Source organism: Anomaloglossus baeobatrachus, chromosome 4, assembly GCF_048569485.1.
Source record: "Anomaloglossus baeobatrachus isolate aAnoBae1 chromosome 4, aAnoBae1.hap1, whole genome shotgun sequence".
NCBI classification, from domain to species: Eukaryota; Metazoa; Chordata; class Amphibia; order Anura; family Aromobatidae; genus Anomaloglossus; species Anomaloglossus baeobatrachus.
The window spans coordinates 492,685,655-492,698,901 of record NC_134356.1 but is presented as its reverse complement, the minus strand read 5'-3'; the positions used below and the strand labels follow the sequence as shown (position 1 = coordinate 492,698,901).

General features: G+C 48.4%; 1 protein-coding gene across 1 annotated transcript in view; it reads right to left on the bottom strand.

Annotated features, from left to right (window-relative positions):
- The window catches only part of AP4E1 (adaptor related protein complex 4 subunit epsilon 1), a 163,672-nt gene that overhangs the window by 134,980 nt on the left and 15,445 nt on the right, over nucleotides 1-13,247 (bottom strand). The window contains exons 4-5 of the mRNA XM_075342741.1: nucleotides 10,271-10,344; nucleotides 9,386-9,507 (exon numbers count right to left, since the gene is read on the bottom strand). Of these exons, the coding sequence (XP_075198856.1) occupies nucleotides 9,386-9,507; nucleotides 10,271-10,344 (196 nt within the window). The remainder of the gene's footprint in view (nucleotides 1-9,385; nucleotides 9,508-10,270; nucleotides 10,345-13,247) is intronic.

Sequence of the window (13,247 nt, the reverse complement as noted above, 5' to 3'; positions counted from 1 at the left end):
CGTTCCATCGCCGGCCTCCTGGATCTTATAGTTCGCCGTGAGGATTCCTCCCTCGTCGTGATGTATCGGCGAACTACAAGAACCATGAGGCCAGCGATGGAACGGAAGGTAAGGTGAGCATAATACTGTATGTGTGTGCGTGCGTGTTTTGTGCGTGTTTTGTGCGTGCTTGTGTGGACTGCAAGTGCGGGTTAGAGCGCAGTGGATGTACGGAACCGGAAGTGTGTGCGGTGAGTATTTTGCTCGTACAGCAAAGCTTTCTCGTAAACCGAGTTACAAATTTACAGAAAGCTTTGCTTGTTAAACGAAATTCTCGTTAACTGGGTTACTCGTTAAGCAAGGTTCCACTGTATTGGCTTTTCAAAAGGCCTCCTGTATGTGGAAACTAGTCACATGCATTGCTCAGGTGTGATTTTTTTTTTTCTTTTTATGCACACTTTCTTCATATCCCTCAATGAACTAGTTTCTGAGCTTTAGTTCGTTCCCTAAATTTTCTATTGGATTCAGGTCAGGTGATCAGCTCGGCCATTCCAGCAGTTTTATTTTCTCTCTCTGAAACCAATTGAGAGATTTTCCTTGGCTGTGTGTTTGAAAGTCTTTGTCTTGCTGAAATGTCCACCCTCGTTTCATCTTCATCATCCTTGTAGATGGCAGCACATTTATATAAAGAATGTCTCTGTACATTTGTCCATTCTTACTTCAATTATGTGAAATTTGCTAGTGCTGTATGTTGAAAAAAAAGAGAATTTTGTTACTTACCGTAAATTCTTTTTCTTATAGTTCCGTATTGGGAGACCCAGACCATGGGTGTTTAGCTTCTGCCTCCGGAGGACACACAAAGTACTACACTTAAAAGTGTAGCTCCTCCCTCTGAGCTTATACACCCCCTGGTAGCCAGTCCTAGCCAGTTTAGTGCAAAAGCTGAAGGAGAATAGCCACCCACAAGTAGAACCGAGTAAGAACCGGAACAACCGGAGACTCTGTCCACGACAACAGCCGGTGAGAACACACGGAACAAGAAAATTGCCAACAGGCAACAGGGAGGGAGCTGGGTCTCCCAATACGGAACTATAAGAAAAAGAATTTACGGTAAGTAACAAAATTCTCTTTTTCTTTATCGTTCCTTTGGGAGACCCAGACCATGGGACGTTCCAAAGCTGTCCCTGGGTGGGAATAAACAGAAAAAACTAAGAAGTAGGCGGAGCCTAACTTCACAAGTGGGTGACAGCCGCCTGAAGGATGCGTCTGCCCAAGCTCGCATCTGCCGAAGCATGAGCATGCACTTGGTAGTGCTTCGAAAAGGTATGCAGGCTAGTCCAAGTGGCAGCCTGACAGACTTGTTGAGCCGTAGCCTGGTGCCTAAAAGCCCAAGAGGCACCGACAGCTCTGGTCGAGTGCCTTGATCCCCGGCGGGGGAGGCACCTGAGTAGTCTGGTAGGCGTCCGAAATGGTCGATCTAATCCAACGGGCCAAGGTCGGCTAAGAAGCAGAGAGACCCTTGCGCCGCCCTGTGGTTAGCACAAAAAGAGAGGTGCACCGCCTAAGCGGAACGGTGTGAGACACATAAATCCGGAGAGCACGCACCAGATCTAGAGTATGCAGCGCTTTCTCAAAGCGATGAACAGGGGCCGGACAGAAGGAAGGCAAGGAAATATCCTGGTTAAGGTGGAAGGGAGAGACCACCTTAGGAAGAAAGTCCGGGGTCGGACGGAGAACTACCTTGTCTTGGTGAAAAAACAAAAAAGGTGACTCCGAGGAGAGCGCAGCCAAATCAGAGACTCTCCTGAGAGAAGTTATGGCAACCAGAATGGCCACTTTCTGAGAAAGACGATACAAAGAAACCTCCCTAAGGGGCTCGAAAGGGGGTTTCTGCAATACCGTGAGGACCAAGTTAAGGTCCCAGGGATCCAAGGGCCGCCGATAAGGCGGAATGATGTGAGACGCACCTTGCATGAAGGTGCGGACCTGAGCCAGCCGGGCGAGACGCCGCTGGAACAGCACTGATAGAGCTGAGACTTGTCCCTTGAGAGAGTTGAGGGACAGTCCTAGCTGCAGACCGGACTGTAAAAAAAGACAAAAGGGTCGGCAACGAGAATGGCCAAGGAGAATGGTCGGAAGAGCGACACCAGGACAGGAAAATTTTCCAAGTCCTGTGATAGATCTTGACGGAGGAAGACTTACGGGCCCGAGTCATAGTGGAGATGACTTCAGGAGGAATACCAGAAGCCGTCAAAATCCAGGACTCAAGAGCCACGCCGTCAATTTGAGGGCCGCAGAATTCGGGCGGAAAAACGGACCTTGCGAGAGCAGGTCTGGACGGTCCGGAAGATGCCACGGCATCTCCACGGACAGTTGGAGCAGGTCTGGATACCAAGCTGGCCTGGGCCAGTCCGGTGCAATGAGGATGACTCGACGGCCCTCCATTCTGATCTTGCGCAGGACTCTGGGCAAGAGAGCTAGAGGGGAAAACACGTAGGACAGACGAAACTGGGACCAGGCCTTGAACCAGAACGTCGGCGGCGAAGGCCTGAGGATCGTGGGAGCGAGCCACGTAAACCGGAACCTTGTTGTTGTGACGGGATGCCATTAGGTCCAAGTCCGGAGTGCCCCACTTGCGGCAGATTGACTGAAACACTGCCGGGTGCAGGGACCACTCGCCGCCGTCCACGGATTGATGGCTGAGATAATCTGCCTCCCAGTTTTCTATGCCAGGGATGTGGACTGCGGATATGGTGGACTTGGAGTCCTCCGCCCATTGAAGAATGCGTTGGACCTCAACATTGCCAGGCGGCTGCGTGTCCCGCCTTGGTGATTGATGTAGGCAACCGCTGTCGCGTTGTCTGACTGGACTCGAATGTGCCTGCCCGCCAACAGGTGGTGAAAGGCTAGGAGAGCTAGAAGCACAGCTCTGGTTTCCAGCACATTGATTGAAAGGGCTGACTCGGACGGAGTCCAAGTGCCCTGTGCTCTGTGGTGGTGATGTACCGCTCCCCAGCCGGATAGGTTAGCATCCGTGGTGAGAATCACCCAGGACGGAGTCAGGAAGGAGCGCCCTTGGGACAGGGAGAGGGGTCGAAGCCACCACTGAAGAGAGCTCCTGGTCCGTGGCGACAGAGCCACTAACCTCTGTAAGGAGGAAGGCCGCTTGTCCCAACAGCGGAGAATGTCCATCTGCAGAGGACGCAGATGGAACTGGGCAAAGGGAACCGCCTCCATGGAGGCCACCATTTGACCCAGCACCTGCATCAGGCGCCTGAGGGAATAACGGCGGGGCCTCAGGAGAGAGCGCACCGCTAGCCGGAGAGACTGCTGTTTGATTAAGGGCAACTACACAAGTGCCGGCAAAGTCTCGAACTGCATCCCTAGGTACGTGAGACTCTGGGTCGGAGTCAGAGTGGATTTGGGAAGATTGACAATCCACCCGAATTGGGCTAGGGTGGCGAGAGTGAGCGAAACACTCCGCTGACAGTCTGCGCTGGATGTACCCTTGACCAGAAGGTCGTCCAGATAAGGAAGCACTGCTAACCCCTGGAGGTGCAGAACCGCAATCACTGCCGCCATGACCTTGCTGAATACCCGAGGGGCCGTGGCTAACCCGAAGGGGAGAGCCACGAATTGGAAATGATCCTCTCCTATCGCAAAACGTAACCAACGCTGATGTGACACTGCGATTGGCACATGCAGATTGGCATCTCTGATGTCGATGGACGCCAGGAACTCCCCTTGGGTCATAGAGGCAATGACTGATCGCAGAGACTCCATGCGAAAATGCCGCACCCGGACATGCTTGTTGAGAAGCTTGAGATTCAGGATGGGCTGGAAGGTACCGTCCTTTTTTGGAACTAGGAAGAGATTTGAGTAAAAACCTCTGAACCGTTCCTGAGCGGGAACTGGGGAATCACTCCGTTTGCCTGCAAGGACGCCACGGCCTGCTCCAAGGCGGCGGCCTTGGAGCAGGGGGGAGTTGAGAGAAAAAAATCTGTTTGGAGGGCTGGAAGAGAATTCTATCCTGTAGTCGTGAGAGATGATCTCTCTCACCCACTGATCGGAGACTTGCTTTAACCAAGCGTCGCCAAAGTGGGAGAGCCTGCCACCGACTAAGGACGTGGCTGGAGCGGGCCGAGAGTCATGAGGAAGCTGCCATAGTGGCAGAACCTCCTGCGGTCTTCTGCGGACGCGCTTTTGGGCGCCAGTTGGATTTCTGATCCTTGGCTGAGTTAGCGGACGAGGCGGAAGGCTTAGAGGATGACCAGTTGGAGGAACGAAAGGAACAAAACCTCGATTGATTCCTACCCTGGGCGGGTTTCCTGGTCTTGGTTTGTGACATGGAAGTACTCTTCCCGCCAGTAGCTTCTTTAATGATTTCATCCAGCTGTTCACCAAACAGCCGTGAACCAGCAAACAGGGAGCCCAGCAAGAAACTTCTTGGAAGAAGCATCTGCCTTCCACTCTCGAAGCCACAAAATCCTACGGATAACAAGAGAATTAGCTGAAGCCACCGCAGTGCGGTGAGCAGCCTCTAGCATGGCAGACATGGCATAAGATGAAAAAGCTGAAGCCTGAGCAGTTAAGGTAACCATCTCAGGCATAGATTCCTTGGTGAGGGAATGCATCTCCTCTAGAGAAGCAGAGATGGCTTTGAGAGCCCACACTGCTGCAAAAGTCGGGGAAAACGCGGCCCCCGCAGCTTCATACACAGATTTGGCCAGAAGGTCAATCTGACGGTCAGTGGAATCCTTAAGTGAGGTGCCGTCAGCCACCGACACAACGGTCCAGGCTGAGAGCCTAGACACCGGAGGGTCTACCTTTGGGGAGTGAGACCACTCCTTGACCACCTCAGGTGGAAATGGAAACCGGTCATCAGAACCACGCTTTGGAAAGCGTTTGTCAGGGCAGGCCCTGGGTTTGGTCACAGCGGTCTGAAAACTGGAGTGGTTAAAGAACACACTCTTTACTCTCTTAGGCGAGGTAAACAGATGTTTTTCTGCCAAAGAGAGTTGCTCCTCTGACACTGGCGGATTGAGATCCAGCACAGAATTAATAGAAGCAATCAAATCACTAAGATCTGAGTCACCCTCAGAGAAATCGATGGGATACATAGCCTCCGAGCCCCCAGTGAGGGCATCCTCCTCATCTTGAGAGAGTCAGCTCTTGAGACAGAGCCGTGGGATGGGGAGGGGGAGGAAACCCTGCGCCTTCTCTTAGAAGGACGGGGTCTGGGATCAGATGATGAATCCTCCGTGAGCTCCGATGGACGGAGGTCACAGGATAGGAGTCCTCTGTCAAGAGTATTAGAGGCACCCTGTGAGGGAGGCTGATGCATATTCATCAAAGTCCTGGACAAAAGTCCCATGGACTCAGCAAATGACTGGGATATGGAGCTAGAAAAGGACTCTACCCAGGCCGGGGGTTCAGTCACAGGTGCAGCAGCAGCCTGAGAGACCACTGGGGGTGAGACTCCAGGCTGTAGCACCGCCAAGTTAGAGCAGACATCACAATGTGGATAAATGCTCGGCTCAGGCAGCAGGAGCCTACATGCAGTGCATGCAGAATAAAGCTTTGGAGCCTTGCTCCTTGTGTGAGACATGCTGCTGGAGTGGGGGCTTTGCAGAGAATGAACCCCAGGGAGAATATACAGAGGTCCACAACCGGAGACTGGCTGTGGCTTACCAGACCGCTGAGCGCGGTGTTGTGTGCCCTCCAGATCCCAAAGCCCGGTCCCCCAGTCGCAGCACCTCAGCAGACATGCAGAATGCAGGATGTCCCAGAGCAGAGTGAACTCTGCCTGAGAAGAGGGCGTTCCTATAAAAGAGCGGGAACTGGAGGGCTATAGAGACCTGCAGGGAAGGAGGGACGCCCCAGCAATGGGGAGTGTCCCTCCCCTGTGTAGAACGGCCGCCGGGAGGAGCCGAACCTGTCCCTCTGATTGAGTGACATGCGAGGGCAGGAAAATGAAACTAGACCTCCGGCGAAGCCGGGGCCTAAATTTAAGCGGCGAGGCCGACAAGCAGGCACCATCGGCGCGGTTCTCAGGCAAAAGCTAGAGAACCCGCCGGAAAAGTTAAAACAATCACATACAGCATACTCTCCCCTTACAATAAAGAACCGGGACCCCCAAAATAAACGTCTCAGGTACTTAGCTGCTGAGACGCAGGGCCATATCCCTGGGGATGAGTGCTCCGGTCCAACAGAATCCTCAAGGGGCTGTGGATGGAGACCGGACTCCTGCCAGGCATGGAGACCGTGCTGGCTCCCACTTCAAGCCAGAGCCCAGAAGGGATGGTGAAGGAGCGCGGCATGTAAGGCTGCAGCCTTGTAAATCAACCTTAACAACACCTCCGACACAGTGGGGTGAGAAGGGACATGCCGGGAGTCCAGACATGGACCCGCTTTTCTTCAAACTCTTTCCAAAAGTCAAACAAATCAGATGAGAATGCATGTGTGGATGTATGCCTCCTGACACAAAGCAATAAACTGGCTAGGACTGGCTACCAGGGGGTGTATAAGCTCAGAGGGAGGAGCTACACTTTTAAGTGTAGTACTTTGTGTGTCCTCCGGAGGCAGAAGCTCCATGGTCTGGGTCTCCCAAAGGAACGATAAAGAAATACCCCATACCATGATGTTTCCACCTCCAAACTTCCCTGTTAGTATGATGTTTTTGGGGTCATATGCAGTGCTTTTTGGCCTCCAAGCATGGTGTGTATTATGCCATCCAAAAAAATAAATTTTGGTCTCATCTGACCAGACTATTTTCTCAGCATTTCACAGTTTTGTCTAAATGTTGTTGAGCAAACTTTAGATGCGCTTGAACATGCATTTTGTTCAGGATGGAGTCTTGTGTGGTGAGCATGCACACAGGCCATGGAGGATGCGTGCATTACTTATTGTTTTCTTTGAAACAATTGTACCTGCTGATTCCAGGTCTTTCTGTAGCTCTCCACAGATTTCAACTGGTGACATGACTTTCCATGGCTTTTTCACCTCTTTTTTACGTTGTCAATACTTTTTCCCTGTGTCATTTCTCATTATCACACATCACTAAATTTATTTACATCTATGGTTTAATTTCTTTGCCTGTGTGGATTGGATGGGTTGTTACCTATATATGGTGAGAAATTCATGTCAATAACATCTTTAGAAATATATTTACTTAGAGATTTGTAGAACAGGTGAAATAAATACTGAACACGTCACTAATTTTCTAATAGGTCCAGAAACCATCGCATATTTTAGATGTAGCTCTTCATCCATATGTGTGCATGTCTGGAGAAACTGGTCAGTCAAAAAGACTATGGCTAGGAGAAGTCGCCGGAGACATGCCTTGGACTAGTCAGCTTAGCCGAATGGTCCTCAGCTGGCTTTTTAAACTAGGTTTTATCTTAGCATTATACGGCTTCAATAACAGTCAATGTCTAATTCATAACAGAAGAAAAGTGGGCAAGCTGGGCAGGGGAAAACCAGAGTTGACTTCTCGCAAAACCCAATGCTGTAAAACTATGGTATTTCTTGGTTATTGTCATCAGGTTTTCAATTTCTGCTAATAGCTTCCCTTTACTAGATTGACCTAAGACAGCAGAGAACAATTGTTCTGAACTTCTACCTTAATTTATGGTGTTTCTTACAAGTATGATAAAAAGGATGCACTAGGAAGGTGGTGGTGGAAAAGTGACTTATGATTTACGGGTCATGTTGTTATGATTTGTTGCGGGTCAGTTTTTTTTAAATATTTGTAGTGAGTTTCTTTCTGACTGAGCACTCTGCCCTATAAACCAGGCTGTATTAATAATCTTTATAGCAGGAGTCTAGCTGCCCAGACATGGAGGTTAGTCCAGATAGTGGCATTTCAAGTTACATTTTTTTAGTCTAGCTGCCCAGACACGGATGTTTTTAACCTAGATAGTGGCATTTAAGTTAATTACCTGGATTATTGAGATTACCATGCCGTTTGTTGCCGGGCTTACATGAATTGGCCAATACTTAAACAAAAAATCTCATTTTTTCATATAGCAGTAATGCAGTACCAGAGTTCCCTTGTACATTGTTGGCTTTTTAGTGTGCAGCTGTATGCATCTTATATTTACTATGTTTTTTTCAGCTAGCACCTATTCACACTTGTTCGATGTGCAGGTCACTTTTTTTTTAAATATTTGTTATAATTTACTGTCATGGTGCACAGGTGACTTGAACTCACTCTAAGTGAATCACAGACTTACCAGCATCTAGTTATAAATCTGAACATAGATTTGACAACTAACACATTGAGACAAGATCCTAAAAGCGTGAAGAGAATTTGTCACCAAGTTTTTGCCACCTAATCTTAGAGCAGCATAAACAGGGGCAGAGATCCTGATTCCAGTGATGTATCACTTACTGGGCTGCTTAGTATAGGTTTGATAAAATCACTGTTTAATCAGCAGTAGATCATCATTAGAGGACTACTTGTCATGCTGCGAGGTAGTCCAACACATTCATGAGCTCTGTATAACTGCTAGATCTGCAGCAGAGAAAACCGTGATTTTATTAAACTGACAAGACAGCTCAGTAAGTGACACATCGCTGGAATTAGGGTCTCTGTCTCTACATTATGCTGTTCTCAGATGGGGTAGCAAAAAGCTGGCGATAGATTGACTTTAAAGTCACCTCCAAAATAGTTATCTACCAGCTGCATTAATCGTAAACTGCAAGTAAATCGTGTTTAAATCATGTTTGGCTGATTTACTGGAGCAGTGGCCACTGGGAGAAAATAGTTATATTCTTCCTGCAGTTGCCCGCTTCCATTCATCAGGCTGGTGCAAGGAGGTGTAAAAGTCACTGCTCACTTCACCGTTAGCACGATGTAATCACTACCATGCACTTTGATAGAGAGTTTACTTATTATGTGCATGGAGAGCAGGCTGTCAGTCAATGTACAGAAAGAGATACCAGCTTGTTTACTGTGTAGGGAGTGGTGACTGTTAGACTTTCTTGATGACTGGTAGCAAAAGGCTGCAGGGAGGATAAAATCATTTTCTACCAGTAGCTGTTCTTCCAGTTAACCACCCTAAAATGAATCAAACACTGATTACTTACAGATTACCACTGTATCTGCATGCAAATTGCATGTTTTAGAGGTGATAAGGTCTCTTTAATACAAGCTGTGTTGTCACGGAGGCCAATCAGAACAGTATTCCCTAAGTAAACAAATACTTTGACATTTGGAGCAAATTTAAATTGGCCAGAACCAATGGTTTTTAAAAGCCGACTCATACAAGTCCCGCTAGTCATGTTAGTCCGTGCTCCTTCAGAAGGTCTTGAAACAGAAGCAAACTGGGGTTGTGTAACAAAGATGGAGCTAAGTGTTAGAAGTACACACAAGAACAGAACAAAAACACACAGGTTTTCTTACTTTGAATGCTGCAGCTTGTCTTCGATGAGTGGCAGCGCAGCAGGAATCATTTCCCGGGGAAATATCTGACTCACAACCGTCAGTGCCATGCACATCTCCACAAGGTTGGTGCTCTGTAAATCCTGTGAGACGGCATGTGTGCATTACATCTCAATAAACATAGTACAGCTTAGAACGCTGAGACTGTCATTACATTCACAAGTGTCCATACTTTAAAGGTAAAGCATATTTTAATTTAAAATTACTTAATATGTATGACAAAAGAAGGACAACACACTGAAAACCATAAAAGCCATTCATAGACATTAATAGAAACCCACCCATATATGATCAACCCTTGGGTGCCTTATCAGACAACTAATCAGGAGAGGTGTTTTGTGAGAACAGTTGTTAAGATGGAAAATACCTTTAAATCTAAGACTTTGCAAATATTCTTCAGAGAAGATGATGACTAGGACTGTGGTGCCATCTGTTGGAAGTAGCAATCCTAGAAGCCAATACATTTTTAACGAGCCTTACTGCATGGCTTAGGATAAAAAGCAAAACCAGACACACCATTTGCCATTATGTTTTGGGGTGTTTGCCTCTAATCAGTGCAAAGCAGGAGACCTGATCTGGCTAGGCGAGAGGCCAGGGTGTCTATAAGAGGGGACGTTTCTCCTTACTTGTCGCGCTGTCATTGTACTGTATATACTGTACTGGCGTGCGCCGAATCTGGCAAACCGGCGAAAAGCTGAATGTGTGAAACTAGCCTTACAGGCCACCCAATGCTCCTCTGACTACAATCTAGTATCAGATGTTTGAGTGTGCCGACATGGGATTCCTTTCTATCCATGGCAAATACAAGAGGTCATGTACAACAGTAGATCTCGATCTTCATTTTACCTTTAAAACAGTATTTACAAGCAAAAGCAGCAACTCGTGGTTTTCATGTAGAAATAATGATACTGCCAGGTAGCCTGCAAAAAAACAAAGCAGATGTCAAGATCCAGAAATAGTTAACACAATTAAAGCATGTATATTTTGCCTGTCCCTAGCAGCACATGCTACATAAATAAATGCCACCATAGTCAGCTGCAACCCCTTCAGCTGTTGTAAACCAAGACTTATGCGGTCAGGCATTGTTCCTGGAGCAGCAGCTAGTGGTACATGGTGGCCATTCATCATTGTAGCTTTCAGGATGGCTGGACCCTGTTAGAATGGGAGTCACTTGCACAGAGCAGCATTACATTATCCAGGGAAGCCCCCAAGCATGCCTTACTAGATCAGAGTAGCGCATAATTACAAGGGCGGTCTTCATGAGACATTTTAGATCATCATGTGACTCTTCTAATTTAGGAGTAGCACGGGATCCTGCACCTGTTTGTTCTTCTCTTATCACCACTACTATTCAGCTATTTATTAGCATGATTGAGTTAAGGCCCCGTCACACTAAGCAACATCGCTAGCAACATCGCTGCTAACGAACAACTTTTGTGACGTTGCTAGCGATGTTGCTGTGTGTGACATCCAGCAACAACCTGGCCCCTGCTGTGAGGTCGTTGGTTGTTGCTGAATGTCCTGGGCCATTTTTTAGTTGTTGCTGTCCTGCTGTGAAGCACAGATCGCTGTGTGTGACAGCGAGACAGCAACAACTAAATGTGCAGGCAGCAGGAGCCGGCTTCTGCGGAGGGTGGTAACCAATGTAAACATCGGGTAACCAAGAAGCCCTGTCCTTGGTTACCCGATATTTACCTTTGTTACCAGCCTCCGCCGCTCTCACTGTCAGTGCCGGCTCCTGCTCTGTGCACGTGTAGCTGCAGGACACATCGGGTTAATTAACCCGATGTGTGCTGTAGCTAGGAGAGCAGGGAGCCAGTGCTAAGCATTGTGCGCTGCTCCCTGCTCTGTGCACATGTAGCTGCAGCACACATCGGGTAATTAACCCGATGTGTGCTGTACTAGGAGAGCAGGGAGCCAGCGCTAAGCGGTGTGCGCTGCTCCCTGCTCTCTGCACGTGTAGCTGCGTGAGCTGGTAACCAAGGTAAATATCGGGTTGGTTACCTGATATTTACCTTAGTTACCAAGCGTAGCATCTTCCACGCGGCGCTGGGGGCTGGTCACTGGTTGCTGGTGAGCTCACCAGCAACTAGTGTAGCGACGCTCCAGCAATCCCTGCCAGGTCAGGTTGCTGGTGGGATCGCTGGAGCGTCGCAGTGTGACATCTCACCAGCAACCTCCTAGCAACTTACCAGCGATCCCTATCGTTGTTGGGATCGCTGGTAAGTTGTTTAGTGTGACTGGACCTTTAGGCCGGGTTCACACAAGTGCACTTCAGTCTGTTTAAGGACCTCAATATCTGGTCTGGTGGCTGGTCTCCTGATCCGAGCTTACAGCCTCAAATGTGTAATTGAGGCTGTAAACATGTTGCTGATGACTATTTTTTTTTCTCTACTATGGGCTTAAAAACAAACAGGCAGCAAGCTACTAACTACCTGCCTGTTGTGCCTGGCACTGATCTGTGCCAGCAAGAATGGCCACACACCGTTCCTGGTGGTGATTCATCTGCGTCAGGTCAACAGAGCAGCTCTTCCGGCTATTCTGTCGATGGGGCATGAATACCGATTGACAGCCGGTTTTTACCCAGTTAGGCAGCAGTGAGCTGGTTGTCAATCAACTTGCCATCGGCACTCACATCCCATCAACAGTGACGAGCAGAAGACAAGTCGATGTTCATGTCATAGTTATGTCATCAGCCAAAGCCGCTTAATCGCCGGCAGGAGCAATTTGTGACTGCTCTGTGCCAGCAGATATCAGCGTCAGGCACAACAGGCAGGGAGTTAGCAACAACTTGCCTGGTAGTTCTTAGCCAAGTAGTAGTCCCTAATAACCACTAAGTTCAGATGGAGAGACCTGCAATCAGTCCAGGTCTCTCGACTCCGCTGATATGAACACAGCCTTAGGCTGGAGGACAATAAACATTGTAGTGAATTAAGTGTTAATGAATTAGTAGTCATCTAGCAGTAGCTGTAACTCTGAAAAGCCATGGAGTCGGAGTGGAAGCAGTGGTTCAGTAATCTATATATATAATTGCCTTAGTCTGTCAGTCTGTCTGTCTGTCTGTCTGTCTGTCTGTCTGTCTGTCTGTCTGTCTGTCTGTCTGTCTGTCTGTCTGTCTGTCTGTCTGTCTGTCTGTCTGTCTGTCTGTCTGTCTGTCTGTCTGTCTGTCTGTCTTGCTCCAAAATTGTGTCCTTACGGTGACACTAAGTGTCCTTACGGTGACACAAAGCTGATTGGCCGCTGGGCTCGCCATGGCCCCGCCCCCCGCACGGATTGGCCGCTCGCCTTGCCTCGGCTCCTCCCCCGCATGGATTGGCCGCTCGCCTCGGATCCGACCCCCCCGCACGGATTGGCCGCCACTCAGACTCACACTCAGACTCAGACTCAGACACACCGCGGCACACACAAATATACGCACATACCGCACAACACACACATTGCACAAAACATACCTCCCCCCAAAAACACACACACCCACACAAACCGCGCAACACACATACACAACGATACAGACACACAGCGCTCCACAAATAACGACACACAACGCAACACACAAACAACACCGCTCTCACCCCCCGCTACACCCAGACAACACCCAGAACATGTACAGCCCCTACACAAACACTTGGTAACTACACACAACAACATTATATATATATATATAACAAAAATCATACATTAACTACACAATACGTAAATTCTAGAATACCCGATGCGTAGAATCGGGCCACCTTCTAGTCAGTAATAATGGCATAATATGGGGGACGTTTACAGATGTTTTGCAAGTGCGAAAAAAAATATTAGCTGGGAATTACATAAAATG